Source organism: Atractosteus spatula, chromosome 20 (genome assembly GCF_055471065.1).
Source record: "Atractosteus spatula isolate fAtrSpa1 chromosome 20, fAtrSpa1.hap1, whole genome shotgun sequence".
NCBI lineage: Eukaryota > Metazoa > Chordata > Actinopteri > Semionotiformes > Lepisosteidae > Atractosteus > Atractosteus spatula.
This window is the reverse complement of record NC_142725.1, coordinates 7398735-7422067: the sequence shown is the minus strand read 5'-3', so window position 1 is coordinate 7422067 and position 23333 is coordinate 7398735. Positions and strand designations below refer to the sequence as shown.

General features: G+C 39.1%; 1 protein-coding gene across 1 annotated transcript; it reads left to right on the top strand.

Annotated features, from left to right (window-relative positions):
- Window positions 1-9467: 9467 nt before the first annotated feature.
- On the top strand, window positions 9468-11534 carry fam43b (family with sequence similarity 43 member B). Its single transcript, XM_088938057.1, has one exon. It carries the CDS (start codon window positions 9594-9596, stop codon window positions 10557-10559), a length of 966 nt encoding a protein of 321 aa, XP_088794183.1. The 5' UTR covers window positions 9468-9593; the 3' UTR covers window positions 10560-11534.
- The last annotated feature ends 11799 nt before the right edge of the window (window positions 11535-23333 follow it).

Below are 23333 nucleotides of genomic sequence, written 5' to 3'. Positions count from 1 at the left end.
CTTCAAAATATATCCAGAATGATGGACCATCTGATTAACCTCTTAATCCACAGAGGATCCAAAGTCTACCTCCTATCTCAGCAAGCAACGAGCCCAAGGCAGGGTATACCCTGGATGGGACACACACATGCACCGACTCACACCAGGCCCAAATTTCCAGAAGCTCTTTAAGCTGCTAGTATGCCTTTGGACTGTGGGAGGAAACCGAAGCAAGGAAACTCACACGAATGCAGGAAGAACATGCAGACTCCACAGAGACAGCACCAAGGGCTTTAGAACTGAACCCAGAGCCGCAAGCACTGTGAAGCAACAATGCTAACTACTATGCCACAGTGCCACAGATGGATACATTATACAGTACATAATATTTTGTACATTATAGATAATATACACATACAGTATGTTCACCTGCATTACGTTGCCCTGAAGCTACAGTACATGTCAGTGATTCCAGGAGAGAGAGTTTTATTGGGAATGTTGATGCTGGGGCTTCAGTTCTCCAGTCAGCAAGTTCATTCATTGATCATCTCTAAGCAGGTGCAGTAACACCAGCGGACAGTCAGCATTCATGATTATGGCAACTCAGGTCAACGCAGGGCAACACCAGCTGCCACTCTCTGAAAACCAAGAAAGCCTGTGCCAACTTCCCACCTTGCTTTGCATAGCACTGGGAGACAAAGTAGAGCCAATCGGAATCCACGACAACAGAGATGTCCAATTACAGACATTACAATGACTACAGTCTCTGTAGCGATGGGCTGCGAGTTGGATATACTGTATCCCACACCAATGACACTGGATGTTGCATTTACATTCTGCACATCGCCACCAGTCCAATTTCTCCTGGTTTGAATCTAATTGAACACCTGTGTGTTGCTTTCAGAACGCCTGTACTGTGTGTCTCATGTCCTGTGAGAATGAAAAATGTCTCATGTCCTGTGAGAATGAAAAATGGTGCTCTTCAGTACAGTCGGTGTTATTATGATTAGATGTGGTTCTCTCGCACTATCAAACTATTAAATTACCGGCCTCTCTCGCCCACGATCTGAACCCTCACAGTGCCTTATCTCTTTATCAAAACTCAAACACGCATTGAAATCTACCTCTACCTCACATGTCAAGAAGTTCACTCCCCATCATTTTCTATCCTTTATTTCATTCTGTTGATGGATGATTTTGCACAACTGATGTTGTTTTGCACATTACCTGTTTCCTGTTGTTGTTTTGCACATTATCTGTTGTTGTGTAGCACATTGCCTGTTTCTTTTCTTATACAATTGTATTGTTGTTTTTTTTGTACTACTTACCATCTAAGAGCTAGCTAAATAGCATTTTGTTATACCATATACTGTACCTGTGTATAAGTACAACGACAATAAACTTGAACTTTAACCCTTTTCTTTAACCCATTATTGTTGTGTATCATAGGGCTTCCAAGTGAAATAAAATATTGCTTCAAAAAAGTACAGGAGATTCAATGGATTGCGTGTACACCTAAGAAAAAATATTTAGATATTTTTTTGGAAAACTGTCTAGGTGATGGGCAGTAATATTTAATTAATAAACAGAAAATGAGAAGTTTCCACGGACTTGTTTTAGTAATGAATGAAGAAAGACAACAAAAGTCTGAATTCCCAGGAAAAATATTTTTATTAATCTGTTTAATGAGTAAAGGAAAAGGTTTTTTTTTACATTTGCAACACAGTGAGCCTGTCCATTCCCTGGTTTTGGAGAGCACTGGAGAACCATTCATTTAGATATTAATGTTTTGTCAGGAGTACAGAGAATGGCCATAAGAAATTAAAACACACTAAGGTATATTGCAATTCGGTCCAGAAGTCTCGCAAATGATATTAGCATGAAATATTAAAATTTAAACCAGAATGGGTTCTTGCTAAGACTTAAAAATTTAACATTTCCTTTTTTACCTACTCCTACAGTATATCAGGAGATGGTACTCTCAACCCTTTTCTGACTTATCCTATTCATTGAAGTTGAATCTTGCACAATGTTTTAACAACCCTTTTTACGCTTTTTCCACAAAGCACAGATCTCGCCTTGCCTGTGCTGCTCACAGCCTGCGCTTCATTCTCAAGATCAATACCCAGCTCTCTCCATCATAAATCACGGGTGACACGCTCTGCACTGACTGAAGTATTCCTTTCCACAGGCTGAGAGGGTTTCTAAAATCTTATTATCCCCAAGCACTGGGTACACTCCAGTATTAAACATTTCTGCTTCTCATTTTGTCTCTTTCCTTTCCAGGGTATTTAAAATACCAGTATGCTGGAGAAAAGTGCCTGATTAATAACTTTGTTGTGACATTTTAATATGAATAATGGGCTTAAGTTGATGAGAGAGGATAGCAGGCTTAGGGCATGAATAATGAATGCAACATCAGGAAACAATGCCCTTGTAACCTTATGTGACACATACTGTAGCATATACGTAGACCTTACTGGGACAATATACTGTATAAAGATCTCCCACCACTTTAAGCACACATTGTATAAAGCAATTGCAAGTGCTTTGTTCTGCACTTCATGTGAAAGTGAATTCAATGGCTAACTGTAGTTTTCTTCACTTTACGTCAAAGATAAATATTTGTATATTTCTTTGAAATTGGGAGTAATCGCATTTTTTAACTTTTCAACCCGTTGTAGGATTTGCCAAAGTAACTTTGTGCACCTGAACTAATTTAGGCTCGCCACAGCAAAGGGCATTTGCCACAGCAGATAATTTTGCAATTGACACGTTTTATGGATTTTGTTTTTTTTTATGACATTTGACATCTTTCACTCATAGGAGTGTTTACCTTGAGTATTTTTATTGAAAAATATTTACTTTGAAAAAAATCTGTAGACATTATTTGTAATTTAACAAAGTGGAACACCATTGGAAGGAGGTGAATACTTTTGAATGGTACTTAATATTCTATGTATTTGTAAAGGACATTTAAAATAAAAACAAACATCCCAGCAGTGATATTTATTTCCCATTAATGCTATGTGCACAATGCTGTATTTTGAAGATTTTTATTGGCTATAGCACTGACAACAAGAATGCCAAAAATGCATATTTACAATGGGATATTGTGTGTTTTAAACAGGCTCCATATGCTATATCTTGTTTAATTTGGTTGCTTCTTGTATAAACACTGAAACACTGTATTAGGCATGCTTAAGTATGGCAATTAAGTTTCTTTCCAGAATGACAAAGCAAATACTGGCATGTATGATCCAGACAAAATTAATGAATCAGAAATCCTTCTATTTATCAAAATAACAAGAGGAAAGTAATTATGTCTCTGATTTTCAGCCTGATATTGAATGGTAAGCAGCCAAATATGTCAGGTTTGTAAAAAAAATTACTCAAACCGTCAGTGGATTCATACACACTGTAAAAATATAGAGTACAGGGTATATATTCACTGTATATTTATAACATTTTAATAATTATACTGTATATGTATACCTGCATTGTCAGCACAAGTGACACAAAATGTTTTCTTTATGCTGTATGTCTGCATTCTTACAACTGTTATTAGAAAGTGCCTTACATACTAGAATTAAAAGGATGCTTTGATTTTAATTTCTGTTCTCTTTTCTATTACTATTTTTTATTCTTACGTTGCTAGTTCTAGGAACTAATCCCTTAAATGTAGATACTTTAAATATGAATATAACATTTTCCCAATGCATGTTTTATACTTAAACCAAAAGAAATATTAAAAGATAAGTCAAGGAGATAAGGTTAAGCCATTGTCCACATTCTAGTAGGATCCTCTTTGGCTTTTATGCTTTAATTTCTTTTGTAACTGAAAACTGGAATTGATTTTTTTCCGTTTAATTTTGTGACTTGTAATTGGCCTATCTAGTACTCTGTGGTTATGGTATAATTAATCAAGCAACAAGAGGCTGGTGGGAGAAATACACTGAAAACTGTCGCTTTCTCATCATTTACATTTTGCCAAAGAGTATTACTGGTGAACATCATGCAAAACCATAAATCATCTGCTCATTGCAACGTATTTCTTTCCTCTTCCTGTTGATGGCATTGGATAAGTGCCACACGCCGAACTGGGAGTCCAACAGAATTTGCTTTGCAACTGGAGGAAAACATGTGGCAGAAAATAAAGCAAAAAAAAACAGCAGATATCTCCAAAAGTAGAGAATAAAAAAAAATAACAAAAGGATATGGATTAAATTTTCAATTTAGATAACAGTAATTGAATTGCGCCTGTGTCACTCTGCACTGCACAATACAGGCAGTATGAGGAAGAGATGGGATTTCTGCAGCGACGCCAGTGGAGTTAGACAGGCTACAGCAGAACAAATGAAATGCATTAGTCAATAAAAACAGTGTCGGAAGACCATAAAAAAAATCAACCCTTCATAAATATTTTTTATGATGTATACAAAAGCCAAGGTGATGACAACTTTTATGTAAGAGTGGGAGACTAATGTCACTGGAAGGAGAAAGTTATTTTTTGATATTCTTTCCCACTCTAGAAATTTCAGTAGACACATCTGTGGGTTCAAGACCTGTTGTCAGTGTCATTCTGCCCCTTTGTAGGACTGCTAGTACTGTTTCTTAGTTGTTTTTTCCCATTATTTTCACACTAGAGTGACCAAGCTAACAGTCTGGCATTCCGAGCACTGGAATCCTCAGAAGAGTGAGCATGTCATAGACGGAGGCAGGAATAGAGGTAATTTCCACAAAACCAGGTTTAAGGCAGTCTGCTCTTTATGTTCAAATATGCAATTTGGCTTGCCCACGAAAGCAATCTATTGTGATTTGGTAGCCAATCTTTTCATATCAGTTAAAAAGATAGACTGCTTAAAGACCAAGCTTTAAATTAATTAGAATCTCACCTAGCACTTTGGAGAAAGAAGCTTGTCACAGACAAAATTGCAGCAAAGAAGGCACAGAGATTTTAGAATCCTGTCATATAGAGAGGCAATTAATGGAATCGAAGAAACATTTTCCATCCCACACATCTCACAAGGCCAAACGTTAATTCGCTACTGCTCAAAGCTGTTCGCTATCAGGCTTCCCTCAGGCATTGTCAGTGAGACTTTTTGCTCTCGAAATTTAAGAAATGCCATCCCTACTTTATTGCTCTTACAGTTGCTGTGAGTAACTTACTTGTTGCAGGGTTTTCACAGCTATGGAATTGAAGGTGTTTGAAAGTGGTAGAATGGTAATACTTGTTGTTTTTCAAAACAACTCTGGACATGTAGCTGAAACTGACAAACATGTTTGACTTTGCAAACAAAATGGCAGCAACAAAATTAAACAGAAACAAAATAAAAAACAGAAAGCTAATCTTTCTTTAAAAACAAACACGCATGTAGCTGCGGATTTATTTCCATGATTTCATGAAGGACTCATGGCTAAAGGCAAGGAGCTTCATTTTCGGAACATCACACTCTCCTGTACATTGAAACGAAAGGGTAGATGTAAAAATTGTTCCTTCTTAAAATCCTTTGCTTCATAATGACAGATCTTAAAAAAAAATCGTACTGCAGTTCATGCTGTTCTCTCTGTCCGTGTTCTCACAGACACCTCTAATAGTTATAATCATACTGGTTTCTCCGTCTGTGTCCTCACAGAGGGGTTTCGGAACTCCTATTGCAGAAAGACATCTGAAACCAAAATTATCCTGAAACTAGAATCACACTTCCTCCTTCTCTCAACGACAGACTTGTTTCCTTCTAATCCTCTGTATTCATTTGCAGGTTTCAACTTCACACGGCTCTTCACCTCTCTCTCGACTTCACACCACCTGAGTGCCCACTCTGCCTCCCCCCTGCTCCCACGTCCTCTCCATTCCTGGCTGTTGTTCTCCCCTGCTTTTTCAACTGCTGGATTTTCCCTCTCTCCCTATCATTTGAAAAAGGCTCCACAGCTGAAACGTTGTGTCTTCTGTCATTTCTTTTCTGCACGAAATAAACCTTTACCTGTTGCTTTATGATACTAATGTTTATTTAATGGAACTTCAAGAGCAATATCTTTAGTAAAAGGGCAGTAGAGTCAAAGCATGTACAGGACATCATGAGTAAAGACTTTTCCAGATGTAAAAAATAGTAGCTTTGCCCATTTTTGTGTTCCCCAGTTTCTTGCAGATTATCAGGCTTTACGTCTTATACCAGATGCTTTCTGCATGACTGCTCCGCATCTGTTGTATTCTGTCAAACACACACAGGACCAGAATTCTCCGTACAGATAGCAGAAACTGCAGAGATGATTGTTTGGAGAGACTGAAAGCCTTGAACGAGCTTTTTCATTTTCGGGCAATTTTTTTTATTCCGTTTCTGAAGCGTGATGTTAAACTGAAGAGGCGCAGCTTGTTGCTCCAGCGCAGTCAACTGATACGGAAGTCCACCACATCAGAGAGTGAAAGTGTTCTGGAACAAGCCAGTCAGGGAGGGTCACAGGGTCATAGGAAGAATAACACAAGTGCTCTACACAAAAAATAATCAGATCTTGAGGGTACCCAACTTAAGAAATCAAAACAAAGAAAGTGTTCAGAACACAATAAAGCGACACAGACAAGACTGAGTTCCCCACCATCAGTGCTGGGTTTAAATACCCTGGCTCCAGCCCCCAGCTCCCCTCCATTCAAACCAAAGGATGGCACAGCTCTGTAACCTGACAACATAGAGGCACAACAGACAAGGATAGACCGTGGATCCAAAGGGGTAAGACAAAACAGCCAGCAGCCATATCACCCTGCAACTCACAGCTGGCAGCCCACTAAAGCTCAGCAGGTGTGAGCCTGGTCAGTACCTGGATGGGAGACCTCCTGGGAAAAACTAAGGTTGCTGCTGGAAGAGGTGTTAGTGGGGCCAGCAGGGGGCGCTCACCCTGCGGTCCATGTGGGTCTTAATGCCCCAGTATGGTGACGGGGACACTATACTGTAGACAGGCACTGTCCTTCGGATGACGCATAAAACCGAGGTCCTGACGCTTCTTGAAAAGAGTAGGGATGTAACCCTGGCATCCTGGCCAAATTTCCCATTGGCCCTTACCAATCATGGCCTCCAAATAATCCCCATCTATGAATTGGCTTCATTACTCTGTTCTCTTCCCCGCTGAGAGCTGATGTGTGGTGAGCGTTCTGGCGCACTATGGCTGCCGTCGCATCATCCAGGTGGGGCTGCACACTGGTGGTGGTGGAGAGGATCCCCATTACCTGTAAAGCACTTTGAGTGGAGTGTCCAGAAAAGCGCTATATAAGTGTAAGCAATTATTAATTATTATTATTATTAAAACAGGACCCTTGAACAGCAAATGACAAACTCAAGAGAGGTCATGTGACAAAGGCATGCACTGCCTTTGTCACAGGAATATTGAATCAATCTGATATCTTCTTACTATTACAGATTGCTCATGCTCACTCTTGGTCTTGACGTTTGCAGGGAATTTAACACCCCAGTACCGGGAACAGGTCTCACCTAAGGGGCAGGCCAATGTCAGCTGCCACCATACTGGTTTTGGAATTTGTTTCTGAGGGAAGTGTAGAACCTACTACTTACAGTACAGGTCATACACACACTATGTCCAGAAGCAAACTGACTTTCCTTATTTCCCCCAGCAGAGAACTGACCTGTCCCAGCCTCCTGTCGTTTCACTCATTTGATGAGGTCAGGCTACAAGGTGGTAGCGCTGCTGGCTACATGAGATTGAATAATAAATCAAAGAGAAATGGATGTGAGGATGAGGTGGAGGGATTTTGTGAACATGTCTTCTTCCTTTGTATTTTCTTGATCCCTAGTGGCTCACTCACTAAATCAGAAACTGCCTAAGAAGCCAGGAGCAATATAGTTTTAAGGCACAAGCAAGTGTACTCCTGGACACCCTACTGCTCTGCAGGCTTTTTCTAGAAGCAGCACTGTAGTGCATATCTTAACATGGAATTCATTTTTCAAAGCGATTCAAACAGATTTTAAAAGTGAGGATATATTTGTGGCACATTATCACAGCAAGATCCTCTGCTGTGACTGGATTGAAATTGTTGGACACAAATTCATCATCTGCACTTAGTATCTTTGGTGAAAAGAGTATGCCAGGAGATATTAATATGGGGACGTTTGCCTGGGTATCAGTCTCTCTGTGTGCAGAGTGTGTGGACAACGATCACAGAACCGAATTGTGGATTGACATGGGAGAATTGAGAAACCATGCTGAGAGTAAACATGCCAGAGTCAGACATATGAAGTTTATTTTCTTATTATTTTCTGTCCATCTTCTAACCCCTTTATCCAATACAGGGCCAGTGAAGGGCTTATCCTGGGCGCACGCACACACACACACACACCAGGGCCAGTTTTTCAAAAACCTACCCGCATGTTGTTAGACTGTGGGAGGAAACCCACAAGAACATGGGAAGAACATGCAAACTCCACACAGACAGCACCCCAGGCCCAGAATTGAACCCAGGGCCCCAGCACTGCAAGGCAGTAATGCTGATCACTATGGTGCCATGCTCGCTTGTCTTTTTTCAAACATCTCAATTTTCTTTTATGCATGAAGGCTAGATTTCTTTCTGAGATTTCTACTGCATTTGATTTCTCCTCTTTACCTTGTGTTTTGTTTTCATCAAAATGATTTATTCCACCAGCTTTGTCTGCTGGGAAAGGGGCTCGTTAAATATATGCACTTACTGAATAGATGTTTACTCTGCTGCTCGAACAAACAACGGAAGATAACCGAAAACAAAGGAAAACTAAACTAGGAAATGGAGCAGTCAGCAGGTGGTTAAAGTCCATGAAATTAAAATACAAAACACCTCAAATTCACGAGCCTATTCTTGTCCTTATTCTACCATTTTTTTTCCCAATTTAAACCAATTTGTAAGCGCATTCCAGGGTGCTGGCTGATCTTGCCAAATTGTTTTAAATTAAAGTATGGATTTAAAATAAAATACTGCTAATTATGTTATTACTGTAAATGTTCATAAAACACCCACATATATATACATATATAAATGATGTGCTACATGTACAGTATATATAATGTGTGTGACTAAAAAAACAGGGTCTGTGTGACACACTTATTATACAATGTGTAATATCAGACTTCTCAAGAATCAAATTAACTCAAAAGGCTCCCTTGACCCTGCTCTTAGCCTCTCTGACATTTGGGTCAATGAGATGAGTGGGTCCCCTGAGGCACTATGACAAAAGCAATATTTCTCTCATGCTTGGTGGTGATAAACAAGAAAAGCAGATGTGAAAAGAAAATAGGAAAACAAAGATAGTAGTGTGTACAGTAGATAGTGTATGTAGCTTTGGTTTAGAAAATTGATAGAATAGCCATTTAAGTGCTCAAATGGTTAATAAGATGCGAGCCTCTCCAGCATTCATCAGCGCAGGCTGGGTTTTCTCCCTGCGTGATGCAGGCAGAGTGGAGGAGGAGCAAGTGATGGACCTGACTAGCTGCTGCCGTGTGCTGCTGCTCTGCCTGCGAACACACAGAAGCGTTGGAAACTGCTCCAGACACACAGCTCGCCCGGCGGAGAAGGAGACAGCCAGAGAGGGGGAGACGCACTCCGGCCAGAGACTTCAGACCACTCTGGGCCCTGCACAATGTTACCCTGGAAGAGGAGCAAGTTTGTCCTGGTGGAGGCTGAAGTCAAACCCAAACCCAAGAGCCTGACGACGGGGCTGACTTACAACTCCATCATCTCCTCCTTCATGCGCTCCTGCCCAGATCTGCTCCCAGACTACTCCTTTGAGCGCCTGGGGAGCATGTTCAAGACCAAGAGGCAGAAGGTGGAGCTCAATAAAGAGGACCCCACGTACACAGTGCGCTACCTGGGCAATGCCGTCACACTGACCGCCAAGGGTGAGGGGTGCACTGAGGAGGCAGTGGGCAAGATCTGGACCAAGAGCGACTATGGCGGCCAGAGTACCAAGATGAAGTTGACCATCGGGCCACATGGCATCCGCATGAGCCACACGGACAAGGGGTCCAAGAAGCCGGGCCACTTCTACTTCCTGCACCGGATCACCTACTGTGCTGCGGACCCCTGGCGACCAAAGATATTTGCCTGGGTCTACCGGCATCAGATCAAAAACAAAGCAGTGGTGCTTCGGTGCCACGCCGTTCTGGTCTCAAAGCCCGAGAAGGCAAGGGTCATGGCTCTGCACCTTTATCAGACGTCCACCTCGGCTTTCAACGAGTTCAAACGCCTGAAGAGGCAGAACGACTTTCGGCACAGGCAGCAGCAGCTCTTAGGGGAGGACATGATCCCCTTGGTGCCCCTGAGGAAACTTCTGAACGGGCAGTGCCACTACCGGCCGCCCATGGATAAAGGCAGGAGCGCTCCGAGGCTGTGCTCCATTGCTGAGGAGGAGGAGGAGGAGGAGGAGGGAGAGGAAGAGGGCGAGGAGGAAAACAAAGCGTGTGCGCCACCTGACAGCGACCAGGACAAGCAGCCCGAGAAGGACCTGGGCAAAATAGTTAATGAACTGAACGCATGCAGCATTAGCAACAACAACAACAACAATAGAGGGCTGACAAGACAAGCCAGTGTGAACAGACTTTTGTGAAAGAAAAGACACAAACTTGGCTTTTGGAAAAATGGACCTTGCTCTGTCTGAGGAATCAGTTGTTCTTTCCTTTTTATGGCAGAAACCTGTGCCACGCTCAATCTGCCACCAGTGTGTGATACTTTTTCCTGCTGGAAAATGGTAAACCAAGAGCAACTTTTTCTCTCACTTCTAGTTCTGATTCCCTTATTCTCATTTCCGCTACAATGAGCTAAAATTTACATCCGTATGGGGTCTTACTTAACAGCTCTGACTGTCTTGGATAATTGGCAGCAGAGTACGGCCGAGTACTTAACTCTTCACCAGCCATCAGACGCTCCATTCCACAACCACATTATGTTTAAATCTCCATCACTGTGCTGCACACATTGTTAACTTGAAGGCAGTGTTGCATATGTTGTGATAGATTTAGCTTCTCTTGGTATTGGCATGAGTGAATATTTTACTACTGTACTTCACAGATGTGGAAGATATCTTCTTAAACTGATCTAGTTTACAGAACAAGAAGTACAAACGTTGCAGTTTAGTATTTCAGGAAAGTCACCCATGTGGCAGGTTTCTCAGATGGATGATTGTGCTAGTACTGTAACTGGAGCATTATAACCTGATCGTTGTTTAAGTGAACCAATGTGAGTGATCGGTTTTAAAAAGAATATTGATGAAACAGCTGACGAGTGGAACCAGGGAACTAAGAAGGCTAATGAATTAAGCCATAACATCAACACCAGAATATCGTGTGGACATGTTTTTAGTTATAATTTATGAAGGTAATCTTGAATTAATTTGACAGCTAGGGACAACACACAAGAGCCATTTCAATTTAAAGTTCTTATTTTTTTTATTTTCAGTTTTGACCACTTTACTACAGGAGTGTTTTAGCTCCACATTGTGAGACCTGAGGTCTTGGAAAAAAATGCAATGATGTAATGATGGCTTGTTTGCATTTTCTCTTGAAAATAAAAGGTTAATTAATCATGACTTTTTTTTTCTGAACACTCCACACAATAGCTTTAAAGCTGTTACTGGAAACATATCCTATTTTACTTCTTGTCCTTTAGTTACAGATTGCTAGAGTGTACCATATGCCAATGAAATTCAGAATGTGGTTTGCATGGCAGATATCCTTGAATATTTCAAAGGGAAATAAACAGAGAAGCTATTTTTTAGACATATCATCTGTTATCTATACTAAATGCACAGAAGTCACACACATCCCTGTCTTTAGATGTTTAGGTCTTTATAATGCAGAATCAGTCAGTTTCCAATAATTCTTTCACCTACAAACATCCACAGGGGAACACTTTGCTGTGATAAGCTTGCAGAAACAGTAATCCAATTTCACCTGGGGTGTTTATCACAGCGAAACATTCTTGGTGCCACATTGACTGCAGTGTTGTAATGGTATATTTATTTTTGGAACTTGGTGTACTGTAATTTTGCAGTCAGAACACAGTGCTGACAAAGCTTAAGAATTCCCATGGAAGATAGGAATCTGGTATACTTTATTTTTCTTCTAATGATGTGAGTGGAATATAAAACATTTATTATTAGTAGTAGACTTATTACACAAAGAAACAAATATCTTTATTGTAAAAGTAAATTTTAGATGCTAATTATCATTTATTTTTTTTAAAATGGAAGAACTATGTGCATTTATTGAGATATGTAATGAAATATATTTCCCCCTTTTTTACAACATTGTAACAATCTATAATTATTTTTTTTTCCCCATATGGAATGTCCTCATGCAATGTACATCAGTATCTATAGTCATTGATTTATAAAAATCATACAGCAGATATGCATGTACATTGCAAATGATTGCTATGTTGTCTGTGTGCACTGCAAAACCACAAGTTGTGCAGTAATCTAAACTGATCATCACCGATAGTCAAAACTGATTTTATAAAATCATTCTATCAAATCTGATTTGGCCACTCTGCCCAGTGAATTAAATCACTTAACAAGTAGTTGAAAGGTAGACATAAAGATTCATTACACAGCATCTCTTTAGATGTGGAGGCGATATTTCACAGATCTTTGATCCTTGTAATGAAAGAACATCCATGTGTCTGCTATCGATTTCATGCAATTCAGGGTTACAGGGAAGCCAGAGCCTTTCAAAGGGTGTACGGCAGGGTACACCCTGGATGGGACGTCAGTCCATCGCAGGGCACACACCAACACAGACACACTCACTCCAGGGACAATTTTCAAAGAAGTCAATTAATCCACCATGTGTATGTTTTTGGACTGTGGGAGGAAACCAGAGCAGCTGGAGGAGACTCACACCAATATGAGGAGAACATACAAACCACACAGACAACACCCCAGGTCCTGAAATTGAACCCAGGACCTCAGCACTGTAAGGCGGCTATACATAGAACACCATATAATGTAATACATGTTTTGAAAACTAATTATGAAATGAAATATCACACACATCACGCATATCACACACTGCAGAGCTGACAGTTTTCTTAGATATGAAGAAGGCACAGAGAGATTTGAACACGACTTCAATTCCAACTAGGTAACTAATTTTTGATAATAATCATAAAGTTTATTTTTATGTAACACCTTTAAAAGTGACTTTTCAAAGTTCTTCACAGCACAACAACAAAAATTAGGAAGCCAAACTGTGCATGTGCACATACAGTAGTTGAAGACAGACTTTTGTGCTGCAATGTACATTGATGTATCTTCAAATATCTCACCCTGACTAGGGTGGGGCAGTGGGTGTTGAGCATTGCAGGGTACTTATGTGTGAAATGGGGGGAAATCGCTTTCCTCCACTCTTACTGTATGTGAAGGTGATAACAGAAAAGACAACTGATTGTTCCAGTATAATCCAATCAATCTATTGATTGAACCGGAGGATAATGCATGTGTCCAACTTAGACCCAGGTATTCCCATGATGTTTGAAGATTGACAGATTTAATGCTTGTTCTGAGAAAGCAATTATTTTCTATTTATGTACAGTAGGCTAATATATCCCATGTCATTATTGAAAAATCTGACTGTTTTCAAATGTACTCCTACATAGTTTTCTTAATTCTGGCCTTGTCCTCAGGTCATCCAGACAAGGTAAGTGATATTGTGTTGTGCAACAGCCAGCTCTCTGACATTATGATGACAATATTAAATTTAGAATCATCCAATACTGCATCGTAATACAAAAGAAACAGAAAATGAGACCGAAGTACTTTTATAAAATGTCTATAGGACCTTAACTTCAAAATAATGTTTTTGCTTTTCATTTTCATCGATACTGTAGATTTATGTTTATTTGGGGTGTTTTTCAACTGCCTTTACATTTCTGTGACAGTGTAAGGTACTAGAAAGATAGAACTGGGCAGTAAAGTCTCCTCTCTGTCTTTAGCTTGGAATACTTTTCATGCTATTGGCTGTTTGAGCCCTACTTGAAATCGACAGCCTATTCAGCAGAGAGAAAGGGGAATTCACTTTCATTATCATCAGTCCTCGGCTTCTCATTTCACTGCCAGCCTCGGAAGGGCATATTCGTGTGGTGGTTTCATGACACGAGCTTAAGATTACTGAGCACAAGGTCGAAAAACAAAGTTGAAATTTGAGCTTGTTTTTTGCAGCTCTGCTGTAACTACAGAAATACAGGCATAAACATCTATGAAAACAGACGTTTGAGGAAATGTATTGAAATAACTTTGCCTTTTCTATGTACATTGTGCATGAACATATACTGCTAATTGCTACAGCTGGATATGATAATGATTGTATTCATCATCAAACCACCTACATTTATATTCTGACACCTCAGATAATGTTTTGTAAGTGGAAAACATGGTATCTTCATAATCTAAGGTAAAAAATATGGTAAAAACATGGTAAAGTAATAAAAAGCAGAGGGAAGTTCATTTTAAAGTGAACAAATATCATGGAAATATCCAAACTTGCTCTCTACTGGAAAACTGGGTATGTATGACAAATGTGACATTAAAAACTCAATCCACTTAATTAGTGTCTGCATGGATTGTTTTCCTCAGTTATTCTCCTAAAATATTAACTTGTTATTCTCCTAAAATAGTAACATAATTCATCTATCTGCAATTCATCTGCAATTTCCCTCACGGGATCAATAAAGTATCTATCTAAATACTAATTTAAGGACATAGAAGACGATTTAAGTGAAGGATTTTCCTTTCTTCAGATCTTATTCCACCGATTCAGAATTGAATTGATTTTCATAGTCTGTTCCATTCTCACATGTCAAGTAATGTTAAGATGATTGGATTGTATCCATAGGTTATTTAAATAAAAACAAAAATGTCCAAAGTAATTGTTTCACATTTGTATCATTTCATTATGTTAAAGGAGACTTACAGTAATTCACCTTGAAGTCAATATTTACAGAAAATCCAGGATTCATCTCCGATCTAATCTCTCTTGGCTTCACACGATCATGTTTATCACGATGGTGGACAGCAGCTCAGTCTTTATTAATGTCTGTGCATTCACTTATTACTCTGGAGTCTCCACCTGGATGCATTTTACATGCTTTGTTTGACACAGGAGCCTAAAGCAAAGCAACATCTGTATCAGCCTCTTGCTTGTCAAATTACAGAGTACAACCAGTAAAAGCCTGCCAATTCCTGAATGAATAAATACGAGCTGTAAGGTGCTGTGAACACATATCTCCATAATTCTGAAATGTGCTGTTAGATGTCTTTATTTAAATAGGTTCTTCAAACTGCTGCCTTTCTTTCACATCATGTCACGATTGCAGAAGGATTTAGTAGTATCGTACTACCACGGTGCATTTTCATTTTCTTGCTGCTGTGGAAATAATGCCTTTGAAGCAATTTCAAAGCCTTTCCGTGTCAGTGTTCCAGGACAACTTGCAAAAAAACAGTTTAATCAGCTTCTTTGAATCCCCAGAACACGGAATGAAGTGTTTTAAGCCTTGGCAGAGCATTCTGGGGCAAATCTCGCAATGTTTCAGGTTATAAATTGACATATCTAGGGGTGACTGTACACTTAGCAATTGCTTGCAACATTTCCCATCAATAATTGCTCGAAAATATTTGCCAGCATTTAGTCTAATTAGAGATTCGTTGCTAACAGTATTATCAGCAATTTTGGAGCAAAGGTTTTTTTGAGGATAGAATATACAATATGTGCACTGCTTTTTTTTCTTTCAACATTTCAGTCTAGTACAGAAATTAGTTGTTTAAAATATGCGTACTGTAGGTACAATAAATATTAGCAGTTCCCCTGACTCTGAGACTGGGATGGGATGGGATGCTTCATGCCTGAAGAGCCACAGTCTACCAGATTTCATGGGTACTTTCCCATTAGTAGCAAGTCCTGAATAATTGAATTCATTTCTTATCAAAATAATTAGGTCAATTAGGTAATGAAGATAAGAACAAAATTACAGTATATATTAGAGAACTCTGTGGCTCTGCGTTACTGAAGCTGCCCACCTCTGCTCTAAATAAGGGGTAATAGCAGCAATTGTCCAGTTTAAACACAAACTGTAAGAAGAAAGACTGAAAGGGTCTCTAAAGAAAAATAAGTGCCTTTGGCAGAATTTCTATACTTCGACCCCAGCATTTCTGATATGTTGAAGGATGTTAATCTGAATTAAATGGGTCTAACTCCCCATACTATGACCATACTTACACTGTATCTGTTTTGTCCAATGTGGTACAGTAAGTGTGTATAAATAAGCAGTCTTCCTGTCACGGTAGTGATCATGGCATGTGTCTTGATCTCATCAGATTGGAGATATTAGGGTCTGCTCAGTATTGGGATGGGAGATCTCAGCAGGCAACCAGGTTATTACTGGTACTGGTTACTACTGGTAAATTGTTTGGACCAGTAGAAGGTGTTCTTCCCTCAGAGCCAGAATCTCTATGCTGTACATAAATGCACCATTTTGATGACCCTGCACTGCTGGAGGTGGTGCCTTTTAATGGCAATATTAAAACAAGATCCTGACTACTAAGTCATGAAAGATAACATTTTCTCAGTAGGAGTGGTAATCCCATGTCCAGACTAAATTCCACTCTCTGCTGTATGATTTGTCTTTCCTAAATTTCCCTTTTAGGTAACCTGGTGAAGCAGATCCTTACTTCTTTACCCGATGTGCTGTGTAGTGTGGTGTGGTTACTGGTGCAGAACTGCTGCCTCCTGTCACCCAGATGGGAGCTGCATTTCAGTGATGGATGAAATGGGTCTCCTCCTATATGTAAAGCATTTTGTGATCCCTTGGAATGAAAAGTGTCATATAAAGCTAAGGAAATATAAGTAATGCTGATTAATTCATGCTTGTTTTCTCTATTTAGTAATGTCCTAGTTTTTTTCTGATTTAAAATCCTTTTCCGAAGAGCATCCAAACAGTTTTTGTAGGCCTATTGTAAAAATACTTATTGCAGCCCCTGCATGAGTGTTATGCAACTTGTTTTGGGATTTTAGTGGAATATCCAGCAGGGATCAGTTGAATTAATGGGAAGCAGAACTGTAAAGGAGATGATATGATTAGCACTACAGAGCGATGTTCTCTAGAAATGTCCTGCCCTGCAGATGTAGAGTTGATAGACACACACATTGAACTGAGAAATAAAAGGAGTTATTTTAAAATACCGTAAAAAGCTTAGTTACTTTTCTCCAACCCTGCCTTTACACATTCTGAATAATGCAAATGCTTGCTGCACAAGTTCCACTGGCAGAAATTGATTGTGCAGGTTTCCAAACATCATGTTTTTTGTGTTTTCACTTAAAAAAAGCCGATCATCAATACGTCTTCCTTGTATTTCTCCTCGATTTGGAAACACTCGTGCAGTGGAATTGTAAATTTAGCCATGTGATGTCTGTGTCTGACCCAGCTGGGAACACAGCTGCAGCACAGAAAATACTTACAAAATGATGAACAAATTACCACAAATAATTACCACAAATTACCACCAGACTTTAGAACTGCATTACTTACAGTATCTCCATACTGTACCTGTAGGGTCAGAGTCCAATGGGTTTTAAGATTTTTGCCATTTTTTATAAATTGCTTGAGGCCTACTGTTGCCAATGTAGTCTCACTAGAGACTGAAAATCAAAGACATGACAAAACTTTAAAGTCATTCTAAGCTGCTCTAGTTTCTTCTTAGTGAAATCCTTCTCACAGAATCCCCAGTGTGACTTAATTAGCTCATTAAAAGTGTTTCTGAGACGGCGTTTCCAGAATGTTGACTTCAGACATGCCTTTGAAGCCGTTTTTAGAGCCCACTCAAAGATCACAACTACTGCCAGTTCTCAGGGGTTTGTCCTGCTTGTTCCACCCTTGCATCAGGGCAAACTGCAGTTTTTGAATCACGTGTACAGTATCTTCTACCTATTCATTAAAATAACCGATTGAAAGCTTTGAGAACCATTGGCATTTTCTCTCTTTTCTGACAAGGAGACACCAAGCCCTACAATCCCACAGGTCTTACAGTGCTCCTTATAACATTACAGAATTCATTATGCATCGGCATATTACCACAGTATTAGAGTAGAGTTACTACTGGAGTTGTCACTTACTGGTACAAGCAAAACATCCATACTTTCAATTGTTAGTCTGCAGGAGATTATAATTAGGATAAAGAAGTTTATTTGTAATTTGGCAAGGGGCTTATTATATACGAGGTTCCGTTGGAAAGATCTATCTTCTCCAGCTCTTCATTTGCTAGTCATTTATAATGTTTCACCCGACCCAGAGCTTTTCAGTCCAGCTGGCAACTGACAGGAAAATCACGTTAATTGTGGATGCCCATGAAGTTTAATATTTTTCAAGTTTAAGTTTAACAACCCAATTATTTTCTTAGCATCTTAACACTGCATCTTGCATCTTAACACTGGATGCAACAGGGGAAATTTACTGTGCTACGATTCAGATGGTATTTTTCAATTTCCAAATTTCTTTTTTTTTTGACCAGTAAGTGCAGCCCTTTCCTGAAAAGAAGTTATATACTGTATACAATTTTAAATCTTCCCATACAGTGGAGAAACAGAAAGAAATGCATGAAAAGTATTATTACTGTATCATTACTATTAATGTATTTATTAAAACTAATAAAATATATATTGTTTCAGTACTTCAGAAATTAGTAATAGTCAGCATGTACAGTTCAACTGCTTTTTCCAGCCAAACATATTGCTGATACATACTGTAGCTGTCTCAAAACAAATTATTGAGGGTCTAATTATTTCTCTTTTAATGGATGTACTGCATTACTAAATCAATCCTATTATTATTCATTTTTGCCTGCTAAAGTACATAAGTAATATGTTTGGAATAAAAAAATATTGCATCCATCCTCTAACCACTTTATTCAATACAGAGTCTATGGGCACATACAGACACAACCACACACACATTCACACCAGAGCCAATTAACCTACTGTACCAGTCCACTTTTTGAAGTGTGGAAGGAAATCAGAACACTTAGAAGAAACCTACACAAATGGGGTAGAACATGCAAACTCCACACAGATAGTACTCCAGATCTGGAATTGAACCCAGAGCCCCAGTGCGGTGAGGCAGCAATGCTAACCACTGTGCCACCAAGCTACCCATAAAAGATATTAAAAAATCCATATTTGCTTTTCTGCAATATCCTTACATTACCAAGGGTATTTTTATGACCCTCTTGTAATAGAGAGATACATAACAAAGGCTGAGATGAAATAAAATTGCTGATCCAGGTGCTGACAGATGGAAACCCCATGTTACACAGGGGACAAGTGAATCAGGCCAGACCAGTAACGTTGAATTTCAGAGAACATACTACACCTACAGGCCTTAAAACCCAGTTTCTCTGAAGACGTCTGAAAGGACTACCCAACCGAGTGTGAGCCGGGAACAGCGAGTGCAACACACTGAGCAGGATGAGGTGAGCTGGGAATTTAAATAAAGAATATGTGGGCAGAACATTTTTCATCCATTAAATGCCAATGCAGGGTAAGCCTCCAGAAATATTCTGCGCTTAGCAAATTAGTGTTGGAGAGGGCATCACGATTTTAAAGATGACTTAGACTCTGGAATTCATTACATTGTAAAGGGGCTGATAAAATGTTCAAATCGCTTGTTTAGTTTTTTGAGCTGTACATTTTCTACCTTTCTTTAACCTATTTACATACTTACAGTCCTACTATCAAACCATCTGCTTTCCTCTGGATCTTGCTTCACCCGATTCCAATTTCTAATGGGAAGTCGATATAAACGATCAATTGAAAAGCCATCTTTTCAAAAATTGTGACATTTTTTAGATTTACATAATTAAACGTTTAACTTGACTTATGAAAAATAAGATAAATTAAATAATCTCTACTAAAATAAATACTGTAATTGTAATATAAAAATACATATTGTAGACACACTGTATGTAGATTCTCTTCTGTTTCATGCAGGGGTGATAACTACAGTATTTACACTATTTCTACCAAAACACTGTTATTTGAATAACTGCAAGAATAGCTGAATGACAGGTGACAAAAGTCTACATTATAATTTGTTAGATCAGTTCATACCTTCAAGTTAGTACTGCAGCTTCATGCTAGCCTGAAATAAATCTATGACTAGTGTTATTTTGGAATTAATCCTATAAATGTGTATAATGCTATCCAATGTCACCTCTAATGATCACTTTTACCAGAACTGTTTTACCAAAAAATTTGATTAAACTTTCTTCCAGATTAAGCAGTTGCAAGACAATTCTGTGTTTTGGAGTACTGTGATTGGATGAAGAGCTAATTCTTATGTAATACAAACAGTGTGTTGCAAAACTATTCTGACCTTTCCTAATGTATCCCATTTTGTGAAATTACAAAATGATGCATATGATTTCTTTAAACTTAATGTTATTCACAGCTTGATAGCTCAGACTGAAGATTCAGATAAGTTGCCGTAAATTTAACAAAAGCTAAAGAGAAAAAAGTCAAATATGCCGATTACACAAGTATGCGGTCGTTAACTCAATATTTTCTGGAAGCACACTTGACCGCAATTACAGCCACAATTCAAGACGTGCAGTGTCTGGTGTGCACTGAACATAATGCTTGACATTTAGCTCAAAATCCGATTTCGGCTGATTTATTCACAACATCTTTCGCCATATGTTTGCAGGAACACTCAGGTGGTTTGCTGCAAACTCCACACAGGTCTTAGGATGCTTGATGCACATTTTCTCCCATCTCAGCAACTAAACTCTGTAGCTCTTTTAAAAATTCCAAAGGTGGCCTTTCAGTGGTGTTCCTTACCAGTGGGTGCTACAATCCACCTTCTGTTTCGTGGTGAGCAAGCAGACTGTTTACAGGGATATCCAAAGACTTTGATATTTTTTAACTCTTCTAATGATCTGTGCTTTTCAATGACTTTATCCCTGATCTGCTTTGAAAGCTGCTTAGTCTTCATGGCTGGACCTTCGCTTGAAATTCACAATCTGACCAAGGAAACTCACAGCGACAGGTGTCTAACTATACACCTACTGACTATTTTTGCATCGAATAGGTGGAAGTAGCTGTGTCTGTAACACATTAAGTGCTACTTCAAAGTATCGTGACTACAAGCTTTAGAGCAACAAAACTTGAAAACTGTGCAAGGGATGACAGTATATACAGTATGGGCCATTTTTTTCCTTAAAACTGAAAAATGGTTATGGAATTGTAAGCCCCTAATTCCATTTCACCAGTGACAACAACATTCAAGAATGAAATGCTTTGGTAATGCTTGGTGAGAAAGGTTTGGCTTAACCCGCTTGGTTCATGTTTGTAGCCTCCTATCCACAGAATGAAGAGGCTTGAACCTCATTCAGATGGAGGGAGGTGCAGGAGGGAGGCTTAAGACAAATGCGAAGGGAGGTGCTTGTATTTAATATAGAGCTAATTTCGTAAAGATGGTGATCAGGTATAGCTGCACGAGACTGACTTTGTCATTTTTATCTCCCCCAAACGTCAGTTAATAACATTTAAATGGGAAGTAAAGGAGAAGTTTAAATATTAAAAAGCAAGTGCTGAAGTAAGCACTTGCAAGTATTATTTGTAAGTATTTGTTTTAAACAAATCCCAAAATGCAATTGGTTGCAGATGCAGTTCATCAAGCCATTGGCCCTGAAATGACAACATGAAGATAGATTGAACATCCGTCTAGAAAAGCTCTGCTCTGGAAGTGCAGACTCCACCTAGAAAGTTATTTATTCACAAACCCAATAAATATAAAACAAGTTTAATGATCATGCTTCTAAAACCACAATTCATTAACCTCCACACTCAAATATAATTCACAAGTGCAGGTGCTTTGTGCACTAAGTCTGATAGGGAAAATATATCTAAATTTTAAAAAATATAAAAAAAAAATATTGAGAGGAAACTGGTATTGAGAATTTCAATTCTCATCCTGAAAACTGAATATAGATCATGGAATTGCACTACTTTTGCGTGAAAGTAGCTTTTCACTTCTCATATTTTTAATAAATGGAACTTGTCAGCTCATGGGCTGAGGCAATATTTCACTTTTGAATTTTTTTTAATTGATTTGCCTGCAGTTGTGTGCATTATTGTAAAAGACCGGAGATTAAATTCAGATAATTTGCTAACCTACCCAAGCAAATACAGTATAGTGTCACGCAGAATCCTTTATCTGGAGTCAAATACATTTTCAAGGGAGTATTTTGATATGCAAAGCAGAAATATTATAATAGCCTGCACAGAATTATTGCAGAAACTATAATTAATTTACTACATAGTAGTTCATTTTAAAGAGATTGTTCTGGCCAACTGAACCAAAGCTCAAGCAAATCACGTGCTAGGAGTAGGTTGTCATATTCTGGTTGCACAATCCTTCTTTAGAATTGGACGTTAAGGACTTACTTGTCTTGATGTACAAAAGAATCACAATACTAAGGCCTGAACTATTAAATGAGCTATGTTAAACAGATATCTTTTCAATATATTTCAGATGAAGTTAGTATCAGGTGTGTCTTTCCTCATTATCACCATAGTCCTGGCATGTTCCTCCACTCTTCTGTCACACCCAGTGAAGGGCAGCAGGTCACAGTTGTCTCTGGTCATAATTACATCACATTCTTATATTATTGCAGGCAAAGGCATTGTCGCAGACTACAAGTATTTGGACCACACAGTCTTTTCCCGCACCATGAACAGTCAGGCACCTAGTGTGAATGGCTGGTTGGTTCAAATGGTTCACAGCAGGTGTGCAGAAAGATTCGCTCCCCTCAGCGCACTCAAGTGCAAGGATGAGAAGTAGCATTCACCCACCGAGCGACTGGCTTCCTTTGAAGATCTGATCTGCTCCTGTTTTACAGTATCCTGGTTGCAAGAAACCATGAAGAGCTCACACTGCTGTCTGTAATCTAGGCTTTGGAGCCTAAAAACCTAAAGACTAAAGGGAATGTATAATAACTTGTGTTTAATGACTCCAAAACCTGGCAGAGATCACTTACTCTGTTTCATTTATTCCTTTTTTTAATTATATAACGTTAGCATGCCCAAAGGGGTTGGGCAGCCAGTTGAACTTGGACCCCTAGAGGTTTTTTCCCTCCTTACTAAGGAGTTTTTGGTTCCTCTCCTCCATTGTCTTCTGGCCTTTTCTGTTCTGTTTTCACAACATGTACGGTCACTTGCATCGTTAAGCCCCTGGGGGCAACCTTGTTGCGAAAGGCGCTATATAAAAAGAAATTGAATTGAATTGAGAAAGAGTGACTTGCGGTGAAAAACGGCAACACTTTCTTGAAGTTTTCACT